Source organism: Lotus japonicus, chromosome 5 (genome assembly GCF_012489685.1).
Source record: "Lotus japonicus ecotype B-129 chromosome 5, LjGifu_v1.2".
Lineage (NCBI taxonomy): Eukaryota > Viridiplantae > Streptophyta > Magnoliopsida > Fabales > Fabaceae > Lotus > Lotus japonicus.
This window is the reverse complement of record NC_080045.1, coordinates 23173711-23201415: the sequence shown is the minus strand read 5'-3', so window position 1 is coordinate 23201415 and position 27705 is coordinate 23173711. Positions and strand designations below refer to the sequence as shown.

General features: G+C 40.9%; 1 protein-coding gene across 1 annotated transcript; it reads right to left on the bottom strand.

The window, feature by feature from the left end:
- Positions 1 to 201: 201 nt before the first annotated feature.
- LOC130719327 (uncharacterized) lies at positions 202 to 20360 on the bottom strand. Its single transcript, XM_057569948.1, has 4 exons — positions 20162 to 20360; positions 1084 to 1231; positions 866 to 933; positions 202 to 332 (listed from the first exon to the last, which is right to left on the bottom strand). Exons 1-4 carry the CDS (start codon positions 20358 to 20360, stop codon positions 319 to 321), a joined length of 429 nt encoding a protein of 142 aa, XP_057425931.1. The 3' UTR covers positions 202 to 318.
- Between the last annotated feature and the right edge of the window lie 7345 nt (positions 20361 to 27705).

The window sequence follows — 27705 nt, the reverse complement described above, 5'->3', positions numbered from 1 at the left end:
AATAAGCAGGGAAGAATCACAGTGTAAAATTCCTCTAATGTAAGGGTTGTTTGTTATAACTTTTTGAACTAAAAAGTGATATGACAAAGTATATACTATTTACCAGAGGGGAACGGAAAAAGTTTGGATCACTTGCCCGAATGATTAGTCAGAACCAATGAGCTATGGATGGAGTTTTTAGCAAAACTGCAAAAACACCAACGCGTCACACCTAATTATAGAAATCTTGAGATTGTGTCTTCAATGTGAAAGGAACTACAGAAACCCTATCACAACAATTGAAAAGATGAACGAACCTATCACTCCGAAGGGTGACCCTTACACGAGAGCTTCTGAAACATTAATGGAGAAACATTCAGTAATTAGCATTCAGATAAGAGAACACCAGGTTAACTAGTTAGAGGGTTGAGGGTTAGTCTATGAATAAGAGTGAGTTAGAGAGCATTAATCATCTTCAGGGATCATTTGGGTTGGGACTTAGGGAGAGTGGCCGAGACTCTCGAATATCACAGCAATCTTGTACATTTCTATTGTGAATAATATCAGGGTTCTTGTTCTACTACTTCCCTGCTTCTAACTAACCTAACCGAGGGGATTCAGTTACCTATCACTCTTTCACAAAATTAAAGGAATAAAATAACTCTAGAATTGACAATAGAACAACATTGTGATTTCCATTAAAAGACAATAAGGAAGAACAAGTACAGCCCCCACTAGAGCATAACCCAGCTACCACAAGTAAACACATACTATACTTTCAAACAAGATTATAGAAGAACCAATGCAGCTAATATATTGATAATCAAATAGGAGACAAGATGATTGATTTCCATTCAAAAACCAAGACCAAAGAGCAAACACATACCTATCTGTTCACCATTTAACATATTGGCAACCCTCTTAGCAACTATTTTATCGGTAAATTCGACCCATCTACACAATCACACAGAAAAACACAATGATCAAACTCAAAACTACTTTAGCCAACAATTTCAATCATATATCAATCCAATTCCAATAACAACCTTCCAAATAAATTCTAACAGGCTTAAATCAGAAACAAAGTAAACAAACAAACCTAACCTTCCACCACCGTGAGGGGCCAATGTGCAGGGGAGGAGGATGAAGAGGCGAGGCCTTCTCGCAAGGATGCGTTTGGAAGGCGTGGAGGAGAAATTGGAGTCGCTGGCCTTCCTCAGCGTTAACAGATCGAGGATGGAGAACCACTGACCTCAATTCTGCGGCCAAGAACCTTGTGCCAAAGTGTTGGACGGTGGCGGCATGATGGGGTGTAGCGGTTGAGAGAAGACTGAGGTAGCACTGTCGAGATATAGTGGAACGAAACTGATAAGGGTTTACGGGATTTGGGTAAAGTTAGTGGGTTCTACAATATTACGAAATCAATTGATAAATATTAACAAATCGAAACAAAGACATAAATCTTACCTGAGCCCAGTGGAAAGTCGTTTTGAAATAGCCTAAGGTATCCGGGTTCGAATCTCATATGAAACAAATTTAAAATCCAAGATTTATTTTTTAGTCAATCTTTTAAAGCGCTTACTTAAAACAACCGCTGTAAAAGCCTATCATCCGCTCCGTGTTTTTGTTTTTACAGCGGCTGGGACCTGAACCGCTTTTAATAGGGAACAAATTTATAGCGGTTTATTTTAGCAACCGCTGTAATAGCCCATCTTCTGCTCCGTGTTTGTGTTTTTACAGCAGCTGCCACCTGAACCGCTGTAAAAGGGGCGCTGTAAAAGCCCTTTTCTGGTGTAGTGTTCATCTCTTCTACTGCAGAACTGTTGAATTGAGTTGATTTAGGTGAGTAAAATGGTTTTTTTACATGTATAATGGGAGGGGAATTGATTGGGTTGTTGATTTGGGGAGAAATTGTAGATTTTAAGTGTTGAAAAGCCTTACCCACCAAGTGTTCGATAAAATCCTTCAGCTGAAATAGCTCAAACTTTGTTCTGTTGTGTTTGATATAAGGTTATGTTGTCAACTTGAGAGATTGTTTTTGGTCAAAAGAACATGGCGTGGCTTGGTTTCTTTGAAATATTGAAGGGTTAGTGAGGTTGTGAAGTTCTGCTTGTACAAGTGTGATTGTGTTGTGTTCTTATGTACTTACAATGTAAGTTTGACTGTACTTGATTTTTTAAGTTTTACAAATGCCACATAAGGGTCTAGGTTCTAGCTCAGGCACTAAGAAGAGGCATAGGCCAATCTTCAAAAATCCCTCAAAGAGACATATTGAAGAGGAGAAGGCAAATTTCTATGATCCCATGTGGGAAGTCTAGACCCGGTTCTTTTAGTTCTTTTTATTTTATTTTTAGGTAGTTTTTTCATATAGTCTTTTGCATGTTTTTCTCTAGGATTAAGTCAGTATATATTGTAAGATCAAGTTTTGATCTAGTAGTACAACTCTATGTTTTGATGATTACAAGTTAACCTTTTGATATGAACAATTGTGGTACTCTAACGTGTTTTTCTGAGTGTGCTATTTACAGGCTCTGACCTCAACTCAATCTCACACAAATCAGAAGCACTGTGTATAAAGGCTAACCCAAGCAACGCTTTCGCATTCACCATGTTCAGTATGAACAGTGGAAAAGCTTCAGAAGTTCTGAAGCTATACAAACTCTGATGTGGACTCAGTCGCTAGAAGCTCTGAAGATCCAGAAGTTCTGATAACCAAGAAACACTGAAGGTTCAGATGTTCTGATGGTGTAGAAGACTCTGAAGATCCAGAAGCTGAATAGTGGAAACTCTGAAGTCCAGAAGCAAGAAACTCTGAAGGCCATGTTCTTCCCTCTGAGTTCAGAATCAGAAGATACAATGGTCAGAGGATCTGTGCTTTCCCTCTGACTCTGATCAACCGGCTTCACAAGTTCCAATATGAAGTATTTCCCTGATCAGAAGTCTCCTAGGTTAAAAGGTCAAGTCGCTATCCAAGTACAAAAGCAAGTGTACCTTCCTGACGACCTACCTAACGTTCTCAGCCACAGCAGAAGCTGGATTTTCCAGAACTGCCCTCCAACGGTAGCATTTCCCATGCAACGCTCAACCCTAATCCTTGGAGTATATATAGAGGCTGAAGATTGAAAGAAGTGGTTAGAAAGAAACACATATACGCGCAAGACATATTCAAAATATTCTAAGCTTTCTTTCATCTGAAATTCATTGTGTTTACTATTAGCTTTTTAGAAGCAAATCTCTTGTAAACAATTCTTTGATAAACAGTTTGTTTAGTTCCTTTAGGAGATCAAGGTTGATCGGATCCTAGAGAAGACTAAGAGAGTGAATCTTAGTGTGAGCTAAGTCAGTGTAATTGTTAGTCACTTGTAGGTTTCAAGTGCAGTTGTAACTCTTACCTGATTAGTGGATTGCCTTCATTCTAAGAAGGAAGAAATCACCTTAACGGGTGGACTGGAGTAGCTTGAGTGATTTATCAAGTGAACCAGGATAAAATCCTTGTGTGCTTTTCTATCTCTTATCTTTAGCACTTAAGTTCTCGAAAGATTTGTCAAAATCTTTAAGGTGGAAGTTTTGTTCTGAAAACGTTATTCAAACCCCCCCCCTTTCTACCGTTTTTCATACCTTCAATTGGTATCAGAGCGCAAGTTCTGATTACCACACCTAACAGTGTTCAGTGATCCGGGCCGGTGTGAAAAACAATGGCTGCCACCACCAGTGAAACTCAAAGAGATGGTTACAACGCAAAGCCTCCTATGTTCGATGGTCAAAGGTTCGAATATTGGAAAGATATACTGGAAAGTTTCTTTCTGGGTTTCGATGCAGATCTCTGGGATATTATTGTGGATGGCTATGAGCGACCAGTTGATGCAGATGGCAAGAAGATCCCAAGGTCAGAGATGACTGCAGATCAAAAGAAGCTGTACTCACAACATCACAAAGCAAGAGCAATTCTTCTAAGTGCTATTTCCTATGAGGAGTACCAGAAGATTACAGATCGTGAGTTTGCTAAAGGCATTGATCCAAAAGTATGAATCCTTCATCATGGAGCCAAATGAGTCCATTGAAGAAATGTTCTCCAGATTTCAATTGCTTGTAGCTGGCATACGACCTCTCAACAAGAGCTACACAACAAAAGATCATGTCATAAGGGTCATCAGGTGTCTTCCTGAAAGTTGGATGCCTTTGGTGACTTCAATAGAGCTCACGAGAGACGTTGAGAATATGAGTTTAGAAGAACTCATCAGCATTTTGAAATGCCATGAGCTGAAACGCTCAGAGATGCAAGATCTGAGGAAAAAGTCCATAGCCTTGAAATCCAAATCTGAAAAGGCTAAGGTTGAGAAGTCAAAGGCTCTTCAAGCTGAAGAAGAAGAATCTGAAGAAGCATCAGAAGATTCTGATGAAGATGAGCTGACTCTGATCTCCAAGAGACTCAACCGCATCTGGAAGCACAGGCAGAGCAAGTTCAAAGGCTCTGGAAAGGCAAAAGGAAAGTATGAGTCCTCAGGCCAGAAGAAGTCTTCAATCAAGGAAGTCACATGTTTTGAGTGCAAAGAATCTGGGCACTACAAAAGTGATTGTCCAAAGTTGAAGAAAGACAAGAAGCCAAAGAAGCACTTCAAGACGAAGAAGAGTCTGATGGTGACATTTGATGAATCAGAGTCAGAGGATGTTGACTCTGATGGTGAAGTCCAAGGACTCATGGCAAGTGTCAAAGACAAGGAAGCAGAGTCAAAGGAAGCTGTTGACTCTGACTCAGAATCAGAAGGAGATCCTAACTCAGACGATGAAAATGAGGTATTTGCTTCTTTCTCTACCTCTGAACTGAAACATGCTTTGTCTGATATCATGGATAAGTATAACTCTTTATTGTCTAAGCATAAAAAGTTGAAAAAGAACTTATCTGCTGTCTCCAAGACTCCTTCTGAACATGAGAAAATTATTTCTGATTTGAAAAATGAAAATCATGCTTTGGTAAATTCTAACTCTGTGCTTAAGAACCAGATTGCTAAGTTAGAAGAAATTGTTGCCTGTGATGCCTCTGATTGTAGAAATGAATCTAAGTATGAAAAGTCTTTTCAAAGATTCCTAGCTAAAAGCGTGGATAGAAGCTTAATGGCTTCAATGATCTATGGCGTAAGCAGAAATGGAATGCATGGCATTGGCTATTCTAAACCAATTAGAAATGAGCCTTCTGTGTCTAAAGCTAAATCCTTGTATGAATGCTTTGTTCCCTCTGGTACCATATTGCCTGATCCTGTACCTGCTAAAATTGCTAAAAACCCTCTTAAAAAGGGATCTTTCTCTATGACTAAATATCATGCAAATATTCCTTTAAAATATTATGTTGAGACACCCAAGGTGATCAGAACCTCTGGGTTAACTAACAAAAGAGGACCCAGAAAGTGGGTACCTAAGGACAAGATTATCTATGTTGCAGATATCCTTGATAGCTCCACTGAAACACCAATCATGGTATCTGGACAGTGGATGCTCGCGTCACATGACGGGAGAAAAGCGTATGTTCCGAGAGCTGAAACTTAAGCCTGGAGGCGAAGTTGGCTTCGGAGGAAATGAAAAGGGTAAAATTGTTGGTACTGGTACTATTTGTGTAGATAGTAGTCCATGCATTGACAATGTTTTATTGGTAGACGGCTTAACACATAACTTATTGTCTATAAGTCAATTAGCTGACAAGGGTTGTGATGTTATATTCAATCAAAAGTCCTGCCGGGCTGTAAGTCAGATCGATGGCTCTGTTCTGTTTAACAGCAAGAGGAAGAACAACATTTATAAGATCAGATTATCTGAGTTGGAGGCTCAGAATGTGAAGTGCCTTCTGTCTGTTGATGAAGAGCAGTGGGTATGGCATAGACGGTTAGGGCATGCCAGTATGAGAAAGATTTCTCAGCTGAGCAAGCTAAATCTTGTCAGGGGCTTACCCAATCTGAAGTTCGCTTCAGACGCTCTTTGTGAAGCATGTCAGAAAGGCAAATTCACAAAAGTCCCTTTCAAGGCAAAGAATGTTGTCTCAACCTCAAGGCCGTTGGAACTTCTGCATATAGACCTTTTTGGACCAGTGAAAACTGAGTCTATAGGTGGCAAGAGATATGGGATGGTTATCGTTGATGACTATAGCCGCTGGACATGGGTAAAGTTTCTAACCCGCAAGGATGAGTCTCATGCTGTGTTCTCTACCTTCATTGCTCAAGTGCAAAACGAGAAGGCTTGTAGGATTGTGCGTGTCAGAAGTGACCATGGTGGAGAGTTTGAGAATGACAAGTTTGAGAGTCTGTTTGATTCCTATGGAATTGCACATGATTTCTCTTGTCCCAGAACTCCTCAACAAAATGGTGTTGTTGAGAGGAAGAACAGAACTCTTCAGGAGATGGCTAGAACCATGCTCCAAGAAACTGGCATGGCTAAGCACTTTTGGGCAGAGGCAGTAAATACAGCATGTTACATTCAGAACAGAATCTCTGTGAGACCAATTCTGAATAAGACTCCTTATGAATTGTGGAAGAACATAAAACCCAACATTTCTTATTTTCATCCTTTTGGCTGTGTTTGTTATGTTCTCAATACTAAGGATATATTGCATAAATTTGATGCTAAGTCTTCTAAGTGTCTATTACTTGGTTATTCTGATAGATCTAAAGGTTTTAGATTTTATAATACTGATGCTAAGACTATTGAAGAATCTATTCATGTTAGATTTGATGATAAGCTTGACTCTGACCAGTCAAAGCTAGTTGAAAAGTTTGCAGATTTAAGCATTAATGTTTCTGACATAGGCAAAGCTCCAGAGGAAGTTGAGCCAGAGGAAGATGAACCAGAGGAAGAAGCTGGTCCCTCTAACTCACAAACTCTGAAGAAGAGCAGAATCACTGCAGCTCACCCTAAGGAATTGATTCTGGGCAACAAAGATGAACCAGTCAGAACCAGATCTGCCTTCAGACCCTCTGAAGAGACCTTGCTGAGTCTGAAAGGATTGGTGTCCTTAATTGAACCCAAGTCCATAGATGAAGCTCTTCAGGACAAGGATTGGATTCTGGCCATGGAAGAAGAATTAAATCAATTCTCCAAGAACGATGTTTGGAGCTTAGTGAAGAAGCCTGAGAATGTCCATGTTATTGGAACGAAATGGGTATTCAGAAACAAGCTAAATGAGAAAGGAGATGTAGTCAGAAACAAGGCAAGGCTAGTTGCTCAAGGCTACAGCCAGCAGGAAGGAATAGACTACACTGAAACATTTGCTCCGGTAGCAAGACTGGAGGCAATCAGACTGTTGATCTCCTTCTCAGTAAATCACAACATAGTTCTACATCAGATGGACGTAAAGAGTGCCTTCCTAAATGGTTATATCTCAGAGGAAGTCTATGTTCATCAACCCCCAGGTTTTGAAGATGAAAAGAAACCAGACCATGTGTTCAAATTGAAGAAATCACTCTACGGTCTGAAGCAAGCTCCCAGAGCATGGTATGAGAGACTTAGCTCATTCCTTCTGGAGAATGAGTTTGTAAGGGGTAAAGTAGATACAACTCTTTTTTGCAAGACTTATAAAGATGATATCTTAATTGTGCAAATTTATGTTGATGATATTATATTTGGTTCTGCTAATCAATCTCTATGCAAAGAATTTTCTGAGATGATGCAGGCTGAATTTGAGATGAGTATGATGGGAGAATTAAAGTACTTTCTGGGAATACAAGTTGATCAAACACCAGAAGGAACATATATCCATCAGAGCAAGTACACTAAAGAACTTCTGAAGAAGTTCAATATGCTGGAATCTACAGTGGCCAAGACTCCAATGCATCCTACATGCATTTTGGAGAAAGAAGATAAAAGTGGTAAAGTATGTCAGAAGCTCTATCGTGGAATGATAGGTTCACTTCTATACTTAACTGCATCTAGGCCAGACATATTATTTAGTGTTCACTTATGTGCTCGTTTCCAATCAGATCCAAGGGAAACCCACTTAACTGCTGTTAAGAGGATCCTAAGGTATCTGAAAGGCACCACTAACCTTGGCTTGATGTATAAGAAAACATCAGAGTATAAGCTTTCAGGTTATTGTGATGCTGATTATGCTGGAGATAGAACAGAGAGAAAAAGTACTTCTGGAAATTGTCAATTTCTGGGAAGCAATCTAGTCTCATGGGCAAGCAAGAGGCAATCAACCATTGCACTATCAACTGCAGAGGCAGAATATATCTCAGCAGCAATATGCAGCACTCAGATGCTCTGGATGAAACATCAGCTGGAGGATTATCAGATCCTTGAGAGCAATATCCCAATCTATTGTGATAACACTGCTGCAATCTCATTGAGTAAGAATCCTATCTTGCATTCAAGGGCAAAGCACATTGAGGTAAAGTATCACTTTATTAGAGATTATGTACAGAAGGGCGTACTTCTTCTGAAGTTTGTTGATACTGACCATCAATGGGCAGATATCTTTACAAAGCCCTTAGCAGAGGATAGATTTAATTTTATTCTGAAAAATCTAAACATGGACTTTTGTCCAGAGTGAAGATGGATCAGAACCTCTGACTATGATACTTCTTGATCAGAAGATGTCTAGTCCAGAAGGTAACTCAATCAGAGTGTGTGTGCCCACTGGTACTGACTCTGAAGCTGAGACAACAACACGTGTGTCAGAATTTCTGATGCATAATTCCTTGTGCCCGTGTGACAGTCTGTTATGATTGTGTGTAGATATGCTTATCTCCTGTGTGTGATTGTGTATTTTACTGTTACTATCTATCTTTAATTTTCAACCGTTGATCTTAAAGTGCTTTTTGAATCAACAACGGTTATTTGATAAAACCCACTATACACACACGTTCTCGTTCACTTCCGGTTTTCACTCTCGCACTCTCTGCTTTTCAAAACCGCCTCTTTCTTGATTTCTCTCTCGATCTCTCTTCATCCTTCAAACTTCATCTTCTACCTCAAACCTTCAACCTCTTCAAAATGGTGAGACAAACCAGAAGATCTACTGCAGATGCACCTCAGTTCCCTCACATGGTAGTTGGTTTGGCAACGGGTCAGAGGGGCTCTGAGAACCCGGCACAAGAACAAGTTCAAGCTCAAGAGCAGATTGTTCCAATTGCAGAACGGGGCTGTGCCGTTCACTGCGTATTTGCTCCTGAGGAACTCCAAGTCCTGGCAGAATGGAGATTCGACCTCGACAACCTGGCTGCAAATGGGTTTGATCTTCGTCCTGAAGTCCAAGCTCAAGGTTGGGGAAACTACTTCAACCGACTTCGAGGACCGGTGTATGAGAAGTTGGTCAAGGAATTCTGGAAGCACGCCGACTGCGATGATACTCAAGTGGTATCTCATATTCTTGGCAGGAAGATCATCATCACGGAGAAGTCATTCGTGAATCTGCTAGGTGCAGACACTGCTTATGGGTTTCGATTCCAATTCACTGAGTCGAAGCTGAAACCCAGCACCAAAGACAAAACCAACCAGGCCCTGTACACTGTAAGATCAAGTTTTGATCTAGTAGTACAACTCTATGTTTTGATGATTACAAGTTAACCTTTTGATATGAACAATTGTGGTACTCTAACGTGTTTTTCTGAGTGTGCTATTTACAGGCTCTGACCTCAACTCAATCTCACACAAATCAGAAGCACTGTGTATAAAGGGTAACCCAAGCAACGCTTTCGCATTCACCATGTTCAGTATGAACAGTGGAAAAGCTTCAGAAGTTCTGAAGCTATACAAACTCTGATGTGGACTCAGTCGCTAGAAGCTCTGAAGATCCAGAAGTTCTGATAACCAAGAAACACTGAAGGTTCAGATGTTCTGATGGTGTAGAAAACTCTGAAGATCCAGAAGCTGAATAGTGGAAACTCTGAAGTCCAGAAGCAAGAAACTCTGAAGGCCATGTTCTTCCCTCTGAGTTCAGAATCAGAAGATACAATGGTCAGAGGATCTGTGCTTTCCCTCTGACTCTGATCAACCGGCTTCACAAGTTCCAATATGAAGTATTCCCCTGATCAGAAGTCTCCTAGGTTAAAAGGTCAAGTCGCTATCCAAGTACAAAAGCAAGTGTACCTTCCTGACGACCTACCTAACGTTCTCAGCCACAGCAGAAGCTGGATTTTCCAGAACTGCCCTCCAACGGTAGCATTTCCCATGCAACGCTCAACCCTAATCCTTGGAGTATATATAGAGGCTGAAGATTGAAAGAAGTGGCTAGAGAGAAAGAAATACACACGCGCAAGACATATTCAAAATATTCTAAGCTTTCTTTCATCTGAAATTCATTGAGTTTACAATTAGCTTTTTAGAAGCAAATCTCTTGTAAACAATTCTTTGATAAACAGTTTGTTTAGTTCCTTTAGGAGATCAAGGTTGATCGGATCCTAGAGAAGACTAAGAGAGTGAATCTTAGTGTGAGCTAAGTCAGTGTAATTGTTAGTCACTTGTAGGTTTCAAGTGCAGTTGTAACTCTTACCTGATTAGTGGATTGCCTTCATTCTAAGAAGGAAGAAATCACCTTAACGGGTGGACTGGAGTAGCTTGAGTGATTTATCAAGTGAACCAGGATAAAATCCTTGTGTGCTTTTCTATCTCTTTTCTTTAGCACTTAAGTTCTCGAAAGATTTGTCAAAATCTTTAAGGTGGAAGTTTTGTTCTGAAAACGTTATTCAAACCCCCCCCTTTCTACCGTTTTTCATACCTTCATACACCACTTTCAAACCGGGCAAGACAAGTTACAAGGTGATGGACCTTCACCCCAAACTCAGGATCTGGCACAAGATCCTGCTCAACTGCATCAATCAGAGACCGAAGGGCAGTTCCCCATATTACATCAACTTCAACCAGAAGGCGATGCTGTTTTTCATACAAGACAAGAGGAAGATCTGCCTTCCCTACTTCCTGTTCTCCTACTTGAAGGAGTGTATCCGGAAGTCTAGGACTACTGCCTCAATCAAGTCAGCAATCAAGTATATCCCCTTTGGGAGACTGCTGTCTGATCTCTTCATTGAGAGTGGCCTCATTCAAGACCTGATCAATGCTGGTTGCACAGAGGACTTGAGCACAATTGTCAGCGATGTCTTCACTGCCAACTCTCTGAAGAAGATGGGTTTGGTCCAGAAGAAGATTGCTCCTGCTCATGAAGACACATCTTCTGAGATCAGAGGAAGAAGGATGCCTCTGAATGACTACCCACTGTGGACTCAAGCAGACAATCCTGAAGCCATCAGATGCTATGTTGAAGACCTCAGGGCTCAAGGATTCGAGATTGATCTTGATGATTTCTTCAGCAGACTGCCGCCAGCTCCAGAGTTTCCTTCTCCTCCCAAGAAGAAAGCTCAGAGGAAGATGGTTCTGGAAGAATCCTCTGAAGAATCTGATGTCCCTCTGGTCAAGAAGACAAAGAGAAAGCCTGATGATGGTGATGATAGTGATAGTGAGGATGGTCCTCCAAAGAAGAAGCAGAAGAAGGTCAGAATCGTGGTGAAGCCTACTCGGGTGGAACCAGCTGCTGCAGTGGTCAGAAGGACTGAACCTCCTGCCAGAGTGACTCGATCATCAGCACATTCAAGTAAGCCTGCACTTGCTTCTGATGATGATTTGAATTTATTTGATGCACTTCCTATTTCTGCCTTGCTTCAACACTCCTCAAATCCCCTCACTCCTATTCCTGAATCCCAACCAGCCGCACAAACCACCTCTCCACCACATTCCCCACGATCCTCCTTCTTTCAACCTTCTCCTACCGAAGCACCTCTCTGGAATTTGCTTCAAAACCCAACCTCTAGGTCAGAAGATCCAACCTCTCTCCTTACCATTCCGTACGACCCATTATCTTCTGAACCCATCATCCATGACCAACCAGAGCCCAACCAAACAGAACCACAACCCAGAACGTCTGATCACTCTGCTCCCAGAGCATCAGCACGTCCTGCTGCCAGAACCACGGATACAGACTCTTCAACAGCCTTTACACCTGTATCCTTCCCAATCAATGTTGTTGATTCTTCTCCCTCCAATAACTCTGAATCAATTAGAAAATTCATGGAGGTTAGAAAAGAGAAGGTGTCTGCTTGGAAGAGTATTACCTTACCTGTCCAAGCCCTAGGAGATATCCTGGCCCTAGACCTGAACGTCTAGTTGACCCAGATGAACCTATCTTGGCCAATCCTATCCAAGAGGCAGACCCCTTAGTTCAACAAGCTCACCCTGTCCCTGACCAACAAGAGCCCATTCAACCAGACCCTGAACCCGAACAATCAGTGTCTAACCAATCCTCGGTTAGATCACCTCACCCTCTGGTTGAAACTTCAGACCCTCACCTTGGAACCTCTGAACCCAATGCTCCCATGATTAACATTGGTTCTCCACAAGGTGCCTCTGAAGCTCATAGCAGCAATCACCCAGCCTCTCCTGCACCCAACCTCTCCATAATTCCCTATACTCACCTTCAACCCACATCTCTCTCTGAGTGCATCAATATCTTCTATCATGAAGCCTCCTTGAGGCTCCGCAATGTGCACGGTCAGACTGATCTCAGGGAGAATGCTGAAAATGTGGCTGATGAGTGGAACAATCTGAGCACTTGGCTAGTGGCTCAAGTTCCGATTATGATGCAGCTCCTGCATGCAGAGGGCAGTCAGAGCATTGAGGCTGCAAAGCAAAGGTTTGCTAGAAGGGTGGCTCTTCATGAACTAGAACAGAGAAATAAGCTTCTTGAAGCTATTGAAGAAGCCAAGAGAAAGAAAGAACAAGCAGAAGAAGCTGCACGTCAAGCAGCAGCTCAAGCTGAACAAGCCAGACTTGAGGCAGAGCGACTTGAAGCTGAGGCTGAAGCTCTTAGATGCCAAGCACTTGCACCAGTTGTGTTTACTCCTGCTGCTTCTGCTTCCATTCCAGATCCTCAAGCTGCTCAGAATGTTCCTTTCAGTTCTACTCAGACAAGCTCATCCAGACTCGACATCATGGAACAACGTCTTGACACTCATGAATCCATGCTGATTGAGATGAAGCACATGATGATGGAACTTCTGCGACGCACTGACAAACCTTAGTTTTAGGATCTCTTCTTTTTCTTCTTTTTCGTTACCTTTGTTTTCCTTTGTTAAACTCTGTTTCTTTTTATTTATTTATTCTCTTTTGTTCGTTTGTGATTATATATGCATAACTATATACTTATGTCACATATGTTTGCTAAACTCGTTTTATTCATAATTGTTTTGTGTTTACATCATATTTCTTTCCATCATATAATCTAGAATGGAGGATCTCTCCTCATTCTTCTGCACTCCTGGCGCTGCTCTGACCTATCCTTCTCCAGACGCTCCAGTACATGCTGGATGTTGCTGAGCCTGATCTTTAGCTCATCCCTCTCCAGAATCTCTTCTGAAGTCTTGAGCTTCTCTTCCAAACTCTCTTTCTCTTCCAGCAGCTTGAGTTCAAGCCGGCTGAGTTCTTGCACCTCCTCCACGAAGGCAAGAAATTCCTTCAGGTCTCTCTCCAACTCTGGACGCAGGTCCTCTTCCAGCAGTGTCCGTGTCAGCTCCGCGATGGTAGTTGCACCCTCTGGATGCCTGATGTTCAGGAACAGGTCCTCTTCAAAGGCCTTCTTCCTCAGCTCTTCTAGTGCTACGTTGTATGATGCCATTTTTTTTTACTGAAAATTATTCGAGGTGTGAAGCTTACCTTTCTCTCCAACGCTTTTTATAGGCTTCACTTTCTCTCTGAAAGTTAATGCTCTTACAGTTTCTCGAGGTTAAGTTCTTGGTAACTGACCCTTCTATTTACTCACTTGACCGGTGGTAAACGTTCATCCCTTGCATTAACTCTTCTATTTATTTTCGCCTAACTCTGATTCTTACATCGTTTTCATTTTCTTTTAAACTTAGACCTTCTCTAAGGGGGAGTACCTTGTACTTCAAGCTAAGTTTTTCACACCCCAAGCTTTTTGCTTATGACAAAAAGGGGGAGTAAACCCAGTTTTTGATTTATAAGATGTGTTAGTGTGACTTATTTTTCTTTTGGAGATTTTAAGAGTTCCACCTTCATGACCATAGATGTGTCACTGGGCAAATACAAGGAATACATTTCACTTCTTCTGAAGTGATTCTAAGTTGACTCTGATACCCAAGACTCTGATACCTTGTCCATGACTCTGATCACTTATGCGCTCTGATTATTCGTTTTTCATCTATGTCATAAGCTTTTCACTCTGAACTCTTATATTTTTTAGCTCAGAATCTAGACTTTACTAACGTTTTCATCAAGTATTAGATTCAGGGGGAGCTAAGCTCAGAATCAAGCAGTGACTTGAATTCAGAATGAGCAAGATAAACTATTCACATCAGGATAAGTCTTATTCTATATCTCTAAACTCTGAGTGAATTCAGTTTAATGTTTAAGAATTGTTCATCAAAAATCTTAGTTTTGTCATCATCAAAAAGGGGGAGATTGTAAGATCAAGTTTTGATCTAGTAGTACAACTCTATGTTTTGATGATTACAAGTTAACCTTTTGATATGAACAATTGTGGTACTCTAACGTGTTTTTCTGAGTGTGCTATTTACAGGCTCTGACCTCAACTCAATCTCACACAAATCAGAAGCACCGTGTATAAAGGGTAACCCAAGCAACGCTTTCGCATTCACCATGTTCAGTATGAACAGTGGAAAAGCTTCAAAAGTTCTGAAGCTATACAAACTCTGATGTGGACTCAGTCGCTAGAAGCTCTGAAGATCCAGAAGTTCTGATAACCAAGAAACACTGAAGGTTCAGATGTTCTGATGGTGTAGAAGACTCTGAAGATCCAGAAGCTGAATAGTGGAAACTCTGAAGTCCAGAAGCAAGAAACTCTGAAGGCCATGTTCTTCCCTCTGAGTTCAGAATCAGAAGATACAATGGTCAGAGGATCTGTGCTTTCCCTCTGACTCTGATCAACCGGCTTCACAAGTTCCAATATGAAGTATTCCCCTGATCAGAAGTCTCCTAGGTTAAAAGGTCAAGTCGCTATCCAAGTACAAAAGCAAGTGTACCTTCCTGACGACCTACCTAACGTTCTCAGCCACAGCAGAAGCTGGATTTTCCAGAACTGCCCTCCAACGGTAGCATTTCCCATGCAACGCTCAACCCTAATCCTTGGAGTATATATAGAGGCTGAAGATTGAAAGAAGTGGTTAGAAAGAAACACATATACGCGCAAGACATATTCAAAATATTCTAAGCTTTCTTTCATCTGAAATTCATTGTGTTTACTATTAGCTTTTTAGAAGCAAATCTCTTGTAAACAATTCTTTGATAAACAGTTTGTTTAGTTCCTTTAGGAGATCAAGGTTGATCGGATCCTAGAGAAGACTAAGAGAGTGAATCTTAGTGTGAGCTAAGTCAGTGTAATTGTTAGTCACTTGTAGGTTTCAAGTGCAGTTGTAACTCTTACCTGATTAGTGGATTGCCTTCATTCTAAGAAGGAAGAAATCACCTTAACGGGTGGACTGGAGTAGCTTGAGTGATTTATCAAGTGAACCAGGATAAAATCCTTGTGTGCTTTTCTATCTCTTATCTTTAGCACTTAAGTTCTCGAAAGATTTGTCAAAATCTTTAAGGTGGAAGTTTTGTTCTGAAAACGTTATTCAAACCCCCCCCTTTCTACCGTTTTTCATACCTTCATATATATCCTTGGTGACTTACTGTTGTGCTGAACTCGCTCAAGTGGTTTCACCACTGGTTTTGCTGCTTCTTATTAAAAACTGATGATACTTCCATGTTTTTATCTTGTGGTCTTTGTACATGCTATTGTGATTGGAAGGTGAGGTAGCTTGATTTTACTTTCTTGAGTTCATAAGAAAGGGTGTTTCACTTCGACACCTTATTGTGTTGTTGAGTGCTGAGAGTTTCATTGCTTATTACTAACATTCCTATACATGCTTAGCTCTGCATTGAAATTCATATTGGTTGTTGCACAGTTCTTGTTCTTGAAGAGACTTCGTAGGAATTCTTTTTTGCCTCAGATTTTGGCTTGTTATCATATTCCCTTGGTTACCCAAGTTGAGCCTTATGAATGAATATTTTTCTTGAACTCTAAACTATGGTGAATTGAGTTTTGGTGAGTGATTTGTGGTTTTGATTGAGCAGGAAAAATATAAAAAAGACTCCCTTCCTAAAAGAGAAAAAAAAGCATGTTGAATTGCCAAAATAAAGACAAGTGCCTTTGAGTATTGAAAAAGAAAGAAAAGATAAAAGAGACGAAGAGTCTGATGATTCTAAAAGCTTGCTTAGGACTTATTGAAGAGAAAATGTGTAACATCCCACACCCTAACCATGACTTAACCCTAGGACTAGGAATGAGTTAGGATTAGAACTTTAACGAACCATGAATGAGTATATATATATATATATATATATATATATATATATATATATATATATATATATATAGACACACGTGTATATGTGTGCATGTGTGTATGTGTATGACCTAATGCTTGTATACTACTTGAGATTAGAAGGATACGTAGACAGACGGTCGGTGTGACGATTAGGTCAAGCCGATAATGAAAAGTATCAAAGACATGGTCGTCATAACCCCAATGGGATATAGAATTCGAATAGATAGGGATAGGAAGTCACTCTGATCAAATCTCTTGACAATGGAAAGACATTGTCTCTTATAGATCGATAGTCGAGCCATCGAACCAAAACCCTAATAACAGAGATGTGTTAGCACTGAGCATTCAGAGACGAAATACACTACTAAAAACCTATACCAGCCAAAAATAGTGATGCATAGTAGCCTCTTTGTCCCGACCTGAAGACATTATATAAAAATCGACCAACTGGTGCAAGCTAGCACTATTCACCCATGATGACAAGCTACTATTCATCAATAGTAAGCACCATGATGACTTGCATTCCCCATGAACCTGGTCTATATGCAGCCTGGACGTGGCAGAGCACACATGAGGTCTGAAATCAGAATGCCTTAGCTCCATGCATGAAGAGCCATTGGAGGTGCAACTTGGATTAGAGCTTAAGCATGATTTTCGAAATTAAGCACTCTACAACCTATAAAATGACACATGCTGAAGTCCTTGAGCCCCTAGCAATCCATTCGAAGCCTCAGTTTCATCCAAGAGTGTCTAGAGAGCCCTAAACATCCCAAAATCCGAGAAGAGATTTGAGAGCTTCTTCTCTTCAATTCTTCCAATTCCTTGAGTGTTAGAGTGTAATTCTCAGTTCATTAGGTTTCTGGAAGGATAAGGAGTTGATCTGGGTCATTTTGGTAAAGCTTTGAGCAAGGATAGCTCAAAAACAAAGAAGATCATCATCTCCGGCGAACTTTTCCAGAATCCGGTGAGTTGCACGACCTGCAACTCCACTTTCCGGTCACCTCGTTCAGTTCCAAAGCCACCCATTGTTATCAATCTTCTTCCCTCAACGAGTAGAACCTGTGCCCAGAACAGCTCTGATGTCGACATTTTTGAAAGCTCTAGCGCTCCGATCATCTTCTCCGGCGATCTGTCTTAGTGAGTTCTCTGCAACTCGCTAATTCTTAGCGTTTTTTGATCCAAAACTTATTCGTAAGCATGTTAGAATGATTTTAGGAAGCTTTAGACTAGTTTCAAAGCCTGAAACCATAGGAATCGAAGCAACCAATGCATGAACATTCGTCCTCAGTTTTCTCTTCCAATTGAGGTCCTGAGAACGAATTGGAGCACTATGAGAGTTGGTTTATGCTTCTGGAACATGTTAGGACGTATTAGAATAGTTAGAATTGATAATTAAGCCCTGAGGTGAAAAATCCCAATTTCACTTCTCGGCCAGTTTTTAAAATGGCTAATTGAGGTAGTTGCAGTGCTCAAAAGCTTGTGAAAATGGTTTAGATGGTCTCAGAAGGTAGGAAACTATAGGACTAGAGTACTAGAAGTATGTTATGAGCTTAGGATAGAAATTTCTTAATTTGCAAGTAAGCTTAGAACTTATGGAACTTTAGGTTAGAGAATTGAACTTGATTTTCATAATCTAACCTTAGTTAGGTGTTAGGAGCCTAATCTTAGAAGTCAGAGATTAGTCAGAGGAAGGTTTAGTGATAATGACAAAAGTATTAGGCTTAGAAATAAGTTTAAGGACTCACTAAGCATAGTTAAGCCCTAAGTAACTCTAATTAAGTGATTAGAGAACTTAATTATCGTGACTTATATGACCTATGAATGCAGGCTTGGAGCCTCAAGACTCTCACCCACTAAGAACCCAAGGTAAAGGGAGTTAGACAAGATCTTGTCTTGGTACATGACGGATAAGTAATCGTTAAGGCGATAGTAAACATATTGTTATTTACTTAATTGTTTTCAAATGCAAATCTGAATTGTATGCTTGATGAAGTTATGCCGAATGTTTGCTTGTGATTCATAATGTGAATTGCATGTGGATGTTGTATTGCTGCATTATTAGTAACGAGATGAAGTATGCCATGTGATATGGCGATACTTAGGTTAATGGCCTATTGGCTTAAATATCAGATTGTCTTATGGCAATAATAATATACATCTAAAGTAGGAAGGTGAAGGGAAATAATTCACCGGTTAATGTGTTATTGATACTTGTTTTGAGAAATAGACCCACCCGTCACATGTTTGGAATCCATCTTAGGGAGATAGATAAAAACAATTATAAAATTGAATAAATGATAGGCAGTGACCTTTCTTTTAAACTGAGCATAAAGTACATAACCATTACCGAAGTGAATGGAATTTCCTGCCTTAAAACCCAACTACTTGGTCCTTATGGATCTCAACTCTAACAAACTTGATGTGTACTTACTTGAAGAGTAAGGTACATATGTTTATTTATAGTTCACTAGAAATGATAAAGAAGAATAAGGGGGTGATGGATGATGTTTGTAAATGAACTCTTGGAGAGACAAGGAGTAGGAAAGTGTTGTCATTACCACTAATGAGAGTGGGAATACAGAGACGCCAATGGTGGTATTGTTCAGAGATGAATAGACCCGAGACTTACAAAATGGTTCTACCTCTCAATCAGCTACCGGCAGGGTCCGGGGGGCCGGTCTGATGTGAAGTATCAGGAGTCCTGAAGCTGTGTATTTCTGTCTGTGAGCTACTGTAACGCCCCGATTTCTCGAGGGTCACTTTAGTAACCTTTATCCAAAAAAAATATGCTGACTAAACTTTCGGAGTCCAAAAATGCGAGTAACTTTTTTTCCACAACATGCTCTAGCGAATACACAGTAATTACCCAATAATATATAACTTTATATCCAAAGGTATAGGTACAGTTGAGTCTTCAAAAAGAAATATCAAAAGACTTATGCCCAACACGCTCACTATGATCTCTACGCTGGATAGACCACCAAACAACACACATCGGGACCTACCCTTCCTCCGAACCCAATAGAATACAAATTCATATGATCATCCTACAAGCTTCAACCAATGACGGTAAGCTTTCTACCCAAAGGGCTCAAGCCCTACACAAGACTCTACTTCTCCTCTGAGCGAGTCTCCTCGATGGTCGAATAGTCAATCTCTAACAAGATATGTGACAGGGTTCTGGCATTAATAGACATGTGGTCAATCCCACGAATGACTTACTGCTCACTTCACCAAACTGATACATAAGCATGGCTCATAATCTCATTATCATGGATCCTCGTCATTGGCAGCATCACTTTGGCTCCTCCAAGGCATGGTACTTGATCACGTCGTCGTCCATCACCTGGCAGTCGCCGGCCGCCCAAACACAAGCAATACATACAATGGCGTGCGAGGGTCAACTTCCAGAATATATGTATATATATAGTAGTAGGTCACACAGTATACACATAATCACATACTTATACGTTTCACGCTTACTCACGAAGATCTATCGATCACGTGGCTTACGTAAAATACGAGGGTTGTCAATGACAAACCTCTCCCACACACATAACAATTAAATCACATTTAGCTTATCTCAAGCATATCAAAACTCATAGTACATATCACCTCATCATCAAGCTCAATCGACAACTCTAAGGTTAGTCTATATGCTCGTGCAAATGCAATGCCACATAGGCACATCAAATGATCCGGATATAAACGCCTTTTCCATGAGGTAGGCGGGACAACACTTAGTCGGTCTGATACCCACTCCAGTATCAACCTCTGACTAGTGAATGCCACTTAGTTGATACCCACTCCAGTATCAACATAGTTGATACCCACTCCAGTATCAACATCTGAAGGTACGACCACTCCATCGTCCTCAGAAGACAGGCATGGCCACTCCACCATCCTGACAAAATGAATGCATGCATGATATGAATCATGGTTAGCCAAACAAACGGGAACACCCTCTCCAGTGTTCACGTCTATCTCTAAGAAAACAGTCATACTAGAAAACCAAATCTAGATTCAACATCAACGGTTGCACTCCACTCCAAGTGACCGAAGTTTACACAACGAAAGGTCACTCCACTCCAAGTAACCGTGTCATCGAGTCTCGTCTTTCTTTTCTCAAAAATCATCAAATAAAGTCCCCCATTGAAATTCTCTTTTCTAAAAAGAATTGATTGAAGTCCCTTCTGAAATACTCTTTTCTAAAAAGGATTGATTGAAGCCCCTTTGAAAATATCCTTCTCATTCTTTAAAAGTTTTGCAATGCAAATAAACTCTTTTTAATTTACAAAATATGTGTACACTTTAATTATTTCCATTAGATGAAGTTTATAAGTAAATCATGAATGGGTTTGTTCTTTTTCAAAAACTGTAGTAAATTAGATAAAATGTTCCCACCCTGTGTAACTCTTTTTGAGAAAACCTCTCTATTCAAAACCACAAAAGATCTAAAGCATCGTTAGAATCTCGTCTAACCGATACTTGGAGAAACCCTTCACTTACACAATCGATATGCCGTCAACAGACACTTAAATATCACAAAATACAAGTCATCATCACAACAAGCCATTATATCAAATAGCAAGCATCAAAGTGCTCTCACTCAATCATATAGCATATATTCAACAATATAAATAGTCTAAGAGAATAGCTCACAACAATCACATAGCAGATATTCAATAATATAAATAGCCGAAGCGAAGTGCCCTCACCTTAGCCACTTTCTTTCCTAAGTTGCGACTTCGATCAATCGCGTCATCGCGCCTCGTACTGGCTCTCTTCCATTCCATGCTTCAGCTCCGACACGTACGCATTCTCGCTCTTCGTATCCTTAGAAAATTAATTGCTTTCGAAAATGCTAAGCTTCAAGATCCTAGCTTCCACTCCAAAACACAAGAATTTCCTCACACTCAAGAAATTTCACTAGAGATCAATTCACTCACAACTAGTAATTAAAGTTTTTCATTTCTTTGTGTTTTTTCTTCGGCCCCCGCCACTTCAATACATGCTTCCTCCCTTTTATAGTGATCCTCTTGCCCCTGGATTGATAGCACGTCCATCTCCTAGACTTCATAGAGTTGCCAGCAGAAATCTCTCCTTGCTTACACGTTTTATTTTCCAATCCTTGTCATTCTATCTTATGTTTCAGGCCGCCACCTCCTGCTTATAGACCTGTAGCTTGGCCAGCTGATCCTTCTTCCATTTACACGTAAATTTAGTTCATACTTCAATTCAATTTCTTAATCTTTCCTTGTTTCGTTTCTGTTCCAAGGCATTGTTTAGTCTCTTGGAACTAAAGTATATATATAAAGGTTAGTATAGATAGTGTAGGATTTAACTCATAAGAAAAATATTAGGAAGATGAATCAATATCTTAAAAATTATTAGGGACTCTATGATATAATTTAAAATCACTTTGAGCAAGTTTAAGTGATCAAGAAACTAGGTGTGTGACAAAATATATATATGTATATATACTTACATTCCTTTCATGTCCTGTGAGTTGTTAAATTTTTGTTTACACTTTTATATATACCTATTCATTCTTCACTAACTAGTCACGTGATTGACTATTTTCTTTCTGCAACTTCTTTTTCTTTTAAATTTGTTTTAGGAGGTAAATAATAATAATATTATTAAAAGCATACTCATTTATATAACACACAAGGTATAAGGAACATATCAACTTAAGCTTAATAGCGTTTATGACTATTAAACTGATAAACAAGTAGTTAATAATCGTATAAATTATCCGGGTCTTACAGCTACTAAGCGATCATGTCCGGTAAAGAGTGGACTGTGAAGAGTGTCCATGTTTCCGAGACGACTTTTCGAAGACTAAAGAAGCCAAGGCTTTGGGCCCAAAAATATGCTCCTCACATGATAAATAATATAAAAAATTTGGCGAGGAACTCTCTACTTCGAAGAAATATGGGAGTGAAGTCTAATCGAAGGTCAAAGATATAAGGTGATGAAACTCTCATAATATACTTTGTTGTTGTGTGTGTTTGTTAACATGCTTGTATTTAATGGTATGTTATCTTGAGCTTTGTCGTTTATATTATTTGGTATGTATCTTGGGCAATGTCGCGTTTGACTCACCCTTGCACTATTTTTACTCATAAGCAGATAACAGGTTAAGCGATGAGTCTCCCTCCGGTGCTCGCCATCCATGCTGATTTTCCATCCCGCACTAGCTGGTATCTCGAGCCCAATTCAGGGTTCTGCTTTTATAATGGACTAACAATGTTGTGGTGTAGGGCACCGGGATCTGATGACATAGGTTATCCGGTGACGATCCCTCTAACATTCTCATTTTACATGCCAAGGCACAAATGGATGTTTCAACCACCAGTTCTCGATCCAGCACCACAGCCTCAGCCCGAGGTGGATCTCGTTCCTTGGTTTGGTACAGATCTTGATCCTAAGTACGGAGTGGATCCCGTTCCTCAGAGGGGACCAGTTCAAACTACGCCAATTCAGGTCAGAAGTCCGCAGCAGCCCTTAACACCCGGTCAGGCAACACGAGAGTCTGTGGGTTCACCGCCCCGGAGGACCACTGCCCAGAAGAGAGTGTGTTCACCTAGTTTTTTCAGAGACGCCCGAATATACCGTCAGAGTATTTTGAGAGTAGACGACCTGGGGGAGAGAGTACCGGTACCGGTGCAGGAGGAGGGGAACAACGGAGAGATGGAGGAGGATCCAGAGGAGGAGATGAATGGGGAGTGAAGCGTACGGTCCAAAGAAGTTTCTATCAGTTCTTATTGCTATTTAGTTCAACTTTATGATGTCTGGTGGGGACATGTTTGTCCTATCTTGAACAATCTATTTGATTCTGTCATGTGTACTCTATGGTGACCCAGGCCATGTATGTTTATGTGTGTGATGCTAGTTATTCTGTCACTAATATGTTTGATTTAGATGCATGGTCATTCGCCTGAAGGGTTAGAAGGGAACTCTTAAACTGAAGACGCTCTTAGTGGTCCCTGAGTTTAGATTATAATTAGTAAGGATTAGCGTAACTTGACAAAAAAACATCGTGTCGCTCGCTCCTGAGGTGATAGGAGTTGGGTGAAGTCGTCACTCATGGAAGGGGGACGCGACAGGGTTAGTATCAGAGCAATGATTCTTTGGCCTAGGGATAGAGCCTACTAGGGGAAGTCTAAGTTAGAAATTTTTGGGAAAGAACTAATCATTTTGTGGATTTCAGGAAGAAATGCCAGCCATGGCTAGAGCACTTGAACAACTTACCGCCTAAGTTTGAAGGAGGGTATATCCCAGATGGAGCTTACGAGTGGATAAGAGAACTAGAAAGGATTAATGAGACTCTGGTATGTGCTGAACCCAGAAAAGTGGCCTTTGATAGTTATTTACTTTCAAGAGAAGCGAGGACATTGTGTGAGGGGGAGGATTACCCGAGTGGAAGGAGGATTGACTTGGGAAATTTTCAAGAATGCTTTTCTTGAGAAGTATTTCCCGGCTGATGCAAAAGGTATGAAAGAAATGGAATTTCTGGAGCTGAAGCAGGAAGCGATGTCGGTAGCGGAGAACGCCGCAAAGTTCGAAGAATTGTGTCGGTTTCACCCGCATTATAGCACGGGTAACGATGAGACTTCCAAATGTGTTAAGTTTGAGTATGGATTAATACATGACATTAGGACTGTTGTAAGGCATGATCAAATTCGAAATTTTGCTACTTTGGTGGAAAAGTGCAGGATTTTCGAAGAGAATGAGAAGATGAGAAAGGAGTATTTGAAAGGATTAGGTGTGAACAAGGCACCCAAGAAGAAGGAAGAAAAGAAGAAACCATACTTTCGATCACAGGATTAGGGAAGAAATCAATTTGGAAGAACATGGAATGGAGCTGGAGGTTCTAGATTCCAAGGGAGGCCTGGAGGATTCAATAATACCCCATTTTGTATGAGATGCTGCAGGAATGGGCACCATGCACATGAGTGCAGAGTGGTGTTGGGGGAGCAGACTGGAGTGCAAACTGGAGGAAGTGGAAACCCAAATCCCACCACCACGGTCGGCGAAGGGAGTAATAGGAACACAAATGCACCACCAAGAGACAACAGGAGGATCGGACGACCAACTAAGAAAGGGAATGTGTTTGCAATGATAAGGGAATGTGTTTTATATGATTCAGGTGCAACGCATTCGTTTTTACCACACGAGAGGGTCAAACAACTAGGACTACCAATGACAAGTTTGGCATGGGACTTAGAAGTTAGTACCCCAACTAAGAACACTAGTAGAACCTCAGAAGTATGTGAGAGATGTTGTGTAGTTACCTTAGGGAGGACCTGTACACAAGACTTAGTGTGCTTACCTTTGGAAGGACTAGATGTGATTCTAGGGATGGATTGGCTGTCGGCCAATGATGCTACACTAAACTGTAGACATAGGACTGTTACTTTTGGAGATGAAGGACATCCCAAGAGATTTAAGCAAGCGAGTGAGGATACGTCTAAAAGCGATTTAGATGTACTCTTAGGAACGCTAGACGTAGTCAGAGTGTTTTCCGATGTGTTTCCTGAAGAAGTCACCGAGTTTCCACCCGAGAGAGAGATAGAATTCTCCATAGACCTAGTTCCCAGAACAGGACCGATCTTTATTGCTCCTTATAGGATATCACCGCTAGAGTTGACAGAATCGGAGAAGCAAGTGGAGGATTTGTTGGAGAAGAAGTTCATTCGACCAAGTGTATCCCCTTGGGGAGCACCGGTCTTATTGGTCAAGAAGAAGGATGGAAGTATGTGGTTGTGTGTGGATTATTGGTAGCTAAACAAAGTCACCATCAAGAACAAGTACCCGCTATCGCGAATCGATGACTTAATGGATCAGTCAAAGGGAGCAGAAGTATTTTCAAAGATCGACTTGCGATCTCGGTACCATCAGATTCGAGTGAAGAAGGAAGACGTGCCGAAAACTTCCTTTCAGACACGATATGGACACTATGAGTACTTAGTCATGCCATTTGGAGTGACTAATGCACCAGCAATATTCATGGATTACATGAATAGGATCTTTAACCTATACCTGGACAAGTTTGTGGTGGTCTTCATTGATGATATTTTCACATGCTCAAAAAGTAAGGAAGAACACGAAGAACACCTTAAGTTGGTACTGGGAATTTTGAGAGAGCGAAGGTTATACACCAAGTTATCCATGTGCGAATTCTGGTTAGAATTAGTGCAATTCTTAAGGCATGTGGTGAGCAAGGCTAGCATAGCAGTAGATCCAACAAAAGTAGAGGCGGTAAACTCGTGGGAAGCACCAAAGACAGTCACAGAAGTCCGAAGCTTTCTTGGATTAGCAGGATATTATAGAAATTCATCGAAGGATTTTCAAAGATTGCCACACCTTTGACGAAGCTTACAAGGAAGGATCAGCCTTACGAGTGGACACCAGAGTGTGAAAATAGTTTCACAGAACTTAAGAAGAGGTTGACCACGTCACTAATCTTGATTTTACCCGATCCCACGAAGGACTTTGAAGTGTACTGCGATGCGTCAAAACTGGGATTAGGTTGCGTACAGATGCAAGAACGCAAAGTGGTAGCTTATGCTTCTAGACAATTGAGGCCGCATGAAGTAAACTACCCTACGCATGATGTGGAGTTAACGGGCGTCGTGTTTGCACTAAAGATATGGAGACACCATCTGTACGGAGCGAAATTCACCGTATTCAGTGATCACAAAAGTCTCAAGTACGTTTTTTATCAGAAAGAGTTAAATATGAGACAAAGGAGATGGGTAGAATTCCTGAACGATTACGATTTCAAGCTACAGTATCACCCAAGGAACGAAAACGTTGTGGCAGACACTCTTAGTAGGAAGAGTTTGCATATCTCTGTGATGATGATTGAAGAACTGAAGCTACTTGAAGCATTCAGAGACCCGAGCTTAGCTGTGGAACTGAGACACAAGCAGATAAGGTTTGGAATGGTCGTAGTAACTAGTGAATTTTTGAAGGAGATTAAGCAAAGTCAGGAAGAAGATCAAGAATTTCAAGAACAAATGAGGAAAAATGAAGGAGAAAAGAAGGGTGAATTCACCAAAGGGAGAGACAGATTGTGGAGACTCAGAGAACGAGTGTACATTCTAGAAGATCAAGAATTAAGGGAAATGATTTTGAAAGAAGCACACAGAAGCGCTTAAAGTGTACATCTAGGATTCACCAAGGAGTATCAAGACCTGAACGAGAAATTTTGGTGGTCAGGGATGAAGAAGAACATTTTGAGGAAAGTAATGACATGTATGGTATGTCAAAAGGCGAAGGCAGAACAGCATAAACCCTCTGCAAGTTCTCTTACTCTTATACTTGTGAAGCAAAACTTTTGGTGGAGAGCGTGGGTCCTGTGTGCAGGGGCGGATTTACCGCCCGACGAGCTTGGGCCCATGCCCAGGCTCTAGGGAAAAAAAAAATCTTTGGACTAGACTTTTCTTTTGGGCCCCAAAAAAAGAAAAATGGGAAAATTTTTAAAGTAAGGCATAATTGAGGGACTTCACAAAATCAATATTTCCTACTCAATTCAGAAACTCAGAAAAATAAAGGGGAGAATGAAACGGATGCTGGAACCCTAACTCCACTACTCCAGTTGATTCCTCCACTTCTTGAATTGATCAATTGGAACCTCCTCTGGCTTCAATTGGAACCGGTTGCCTTGCCTTTCTCCCTACAGGTCTCTTTCTCTGTGGGTACTCTTCAAGCTTCAATCTCTTTCTCTCTGATTTCTTTGCTCTGCCTCTGTGACAATAATTTGTTAATGAAATCCGATTGTGATACTGATTTCTGACTTTGTGAGGGCGTGGGTGAGGCCTGAGGTGGTGGGTGAGGGCGTGGGTGAGGGCCTGAGGCGGTGTGGTGGGTGAGGCCATGAGGGCTTGAGCCGGCCGAGCGTGTCGCGAGGTGAGGTGAGGGAAGGAGTGAAGCGGGGGGGCGTGGTGAGTGATAGAGTGAGGACGGTGTGCTGTGTGCAGTGGTGGTGGGCGGTGGGTGAGAGAGACAGAGAGTGAGATGCGTGACACTGTGAGTATGTGACAGAGAGGGGCCAAAAAAAAGTGAGGGGTAATAGAGAGTGAGAGATGCGTGAGGGGTATTGTCAAAGAGTAGAGACTTAGAGACTAGAGAGTGAGAAGTAGAGAGTGACTAAGTGAGTGGCAGAGAGTTAATTTTCAAAGACTAGAGACGACTAGAGAATGAGAATTCGGAAACCTTGCAATGTTTGTGCCTCTAAAATTGCTTGCCACACTTCAATTTCAATCTAAAAAAAGATGGGGATTGAGAATGGAAAAGTGAGAGATAGAGAGTGAGACTAGATGGGAATTGAGAATGA

Bases quoted from the DNA above. Each gene is read 5' to 3' on its own strand.
- LOC130719327 (XM_057569948.1), bottom strand. From the start codon at position 20,360: ATGACTGTTTTCTTAGAGATAGACGTGAACACTGGAGAGGGTGTTCCC. The intron at 1,232-20,161 runs GTATCAACTAAG...CGCAGAATTGAG, and splicing joins CTATGTTGATACTGGAGTGG to GTCAGTGGTTCTCCATCCTC. The intron at 934-1,083 runs GTTAGGTTTGTT...GTGATTGTGTAG, and splicing joins GCCCCTCACGGTGGTGGAAG to ATGGGTCGAATTTACCGATA.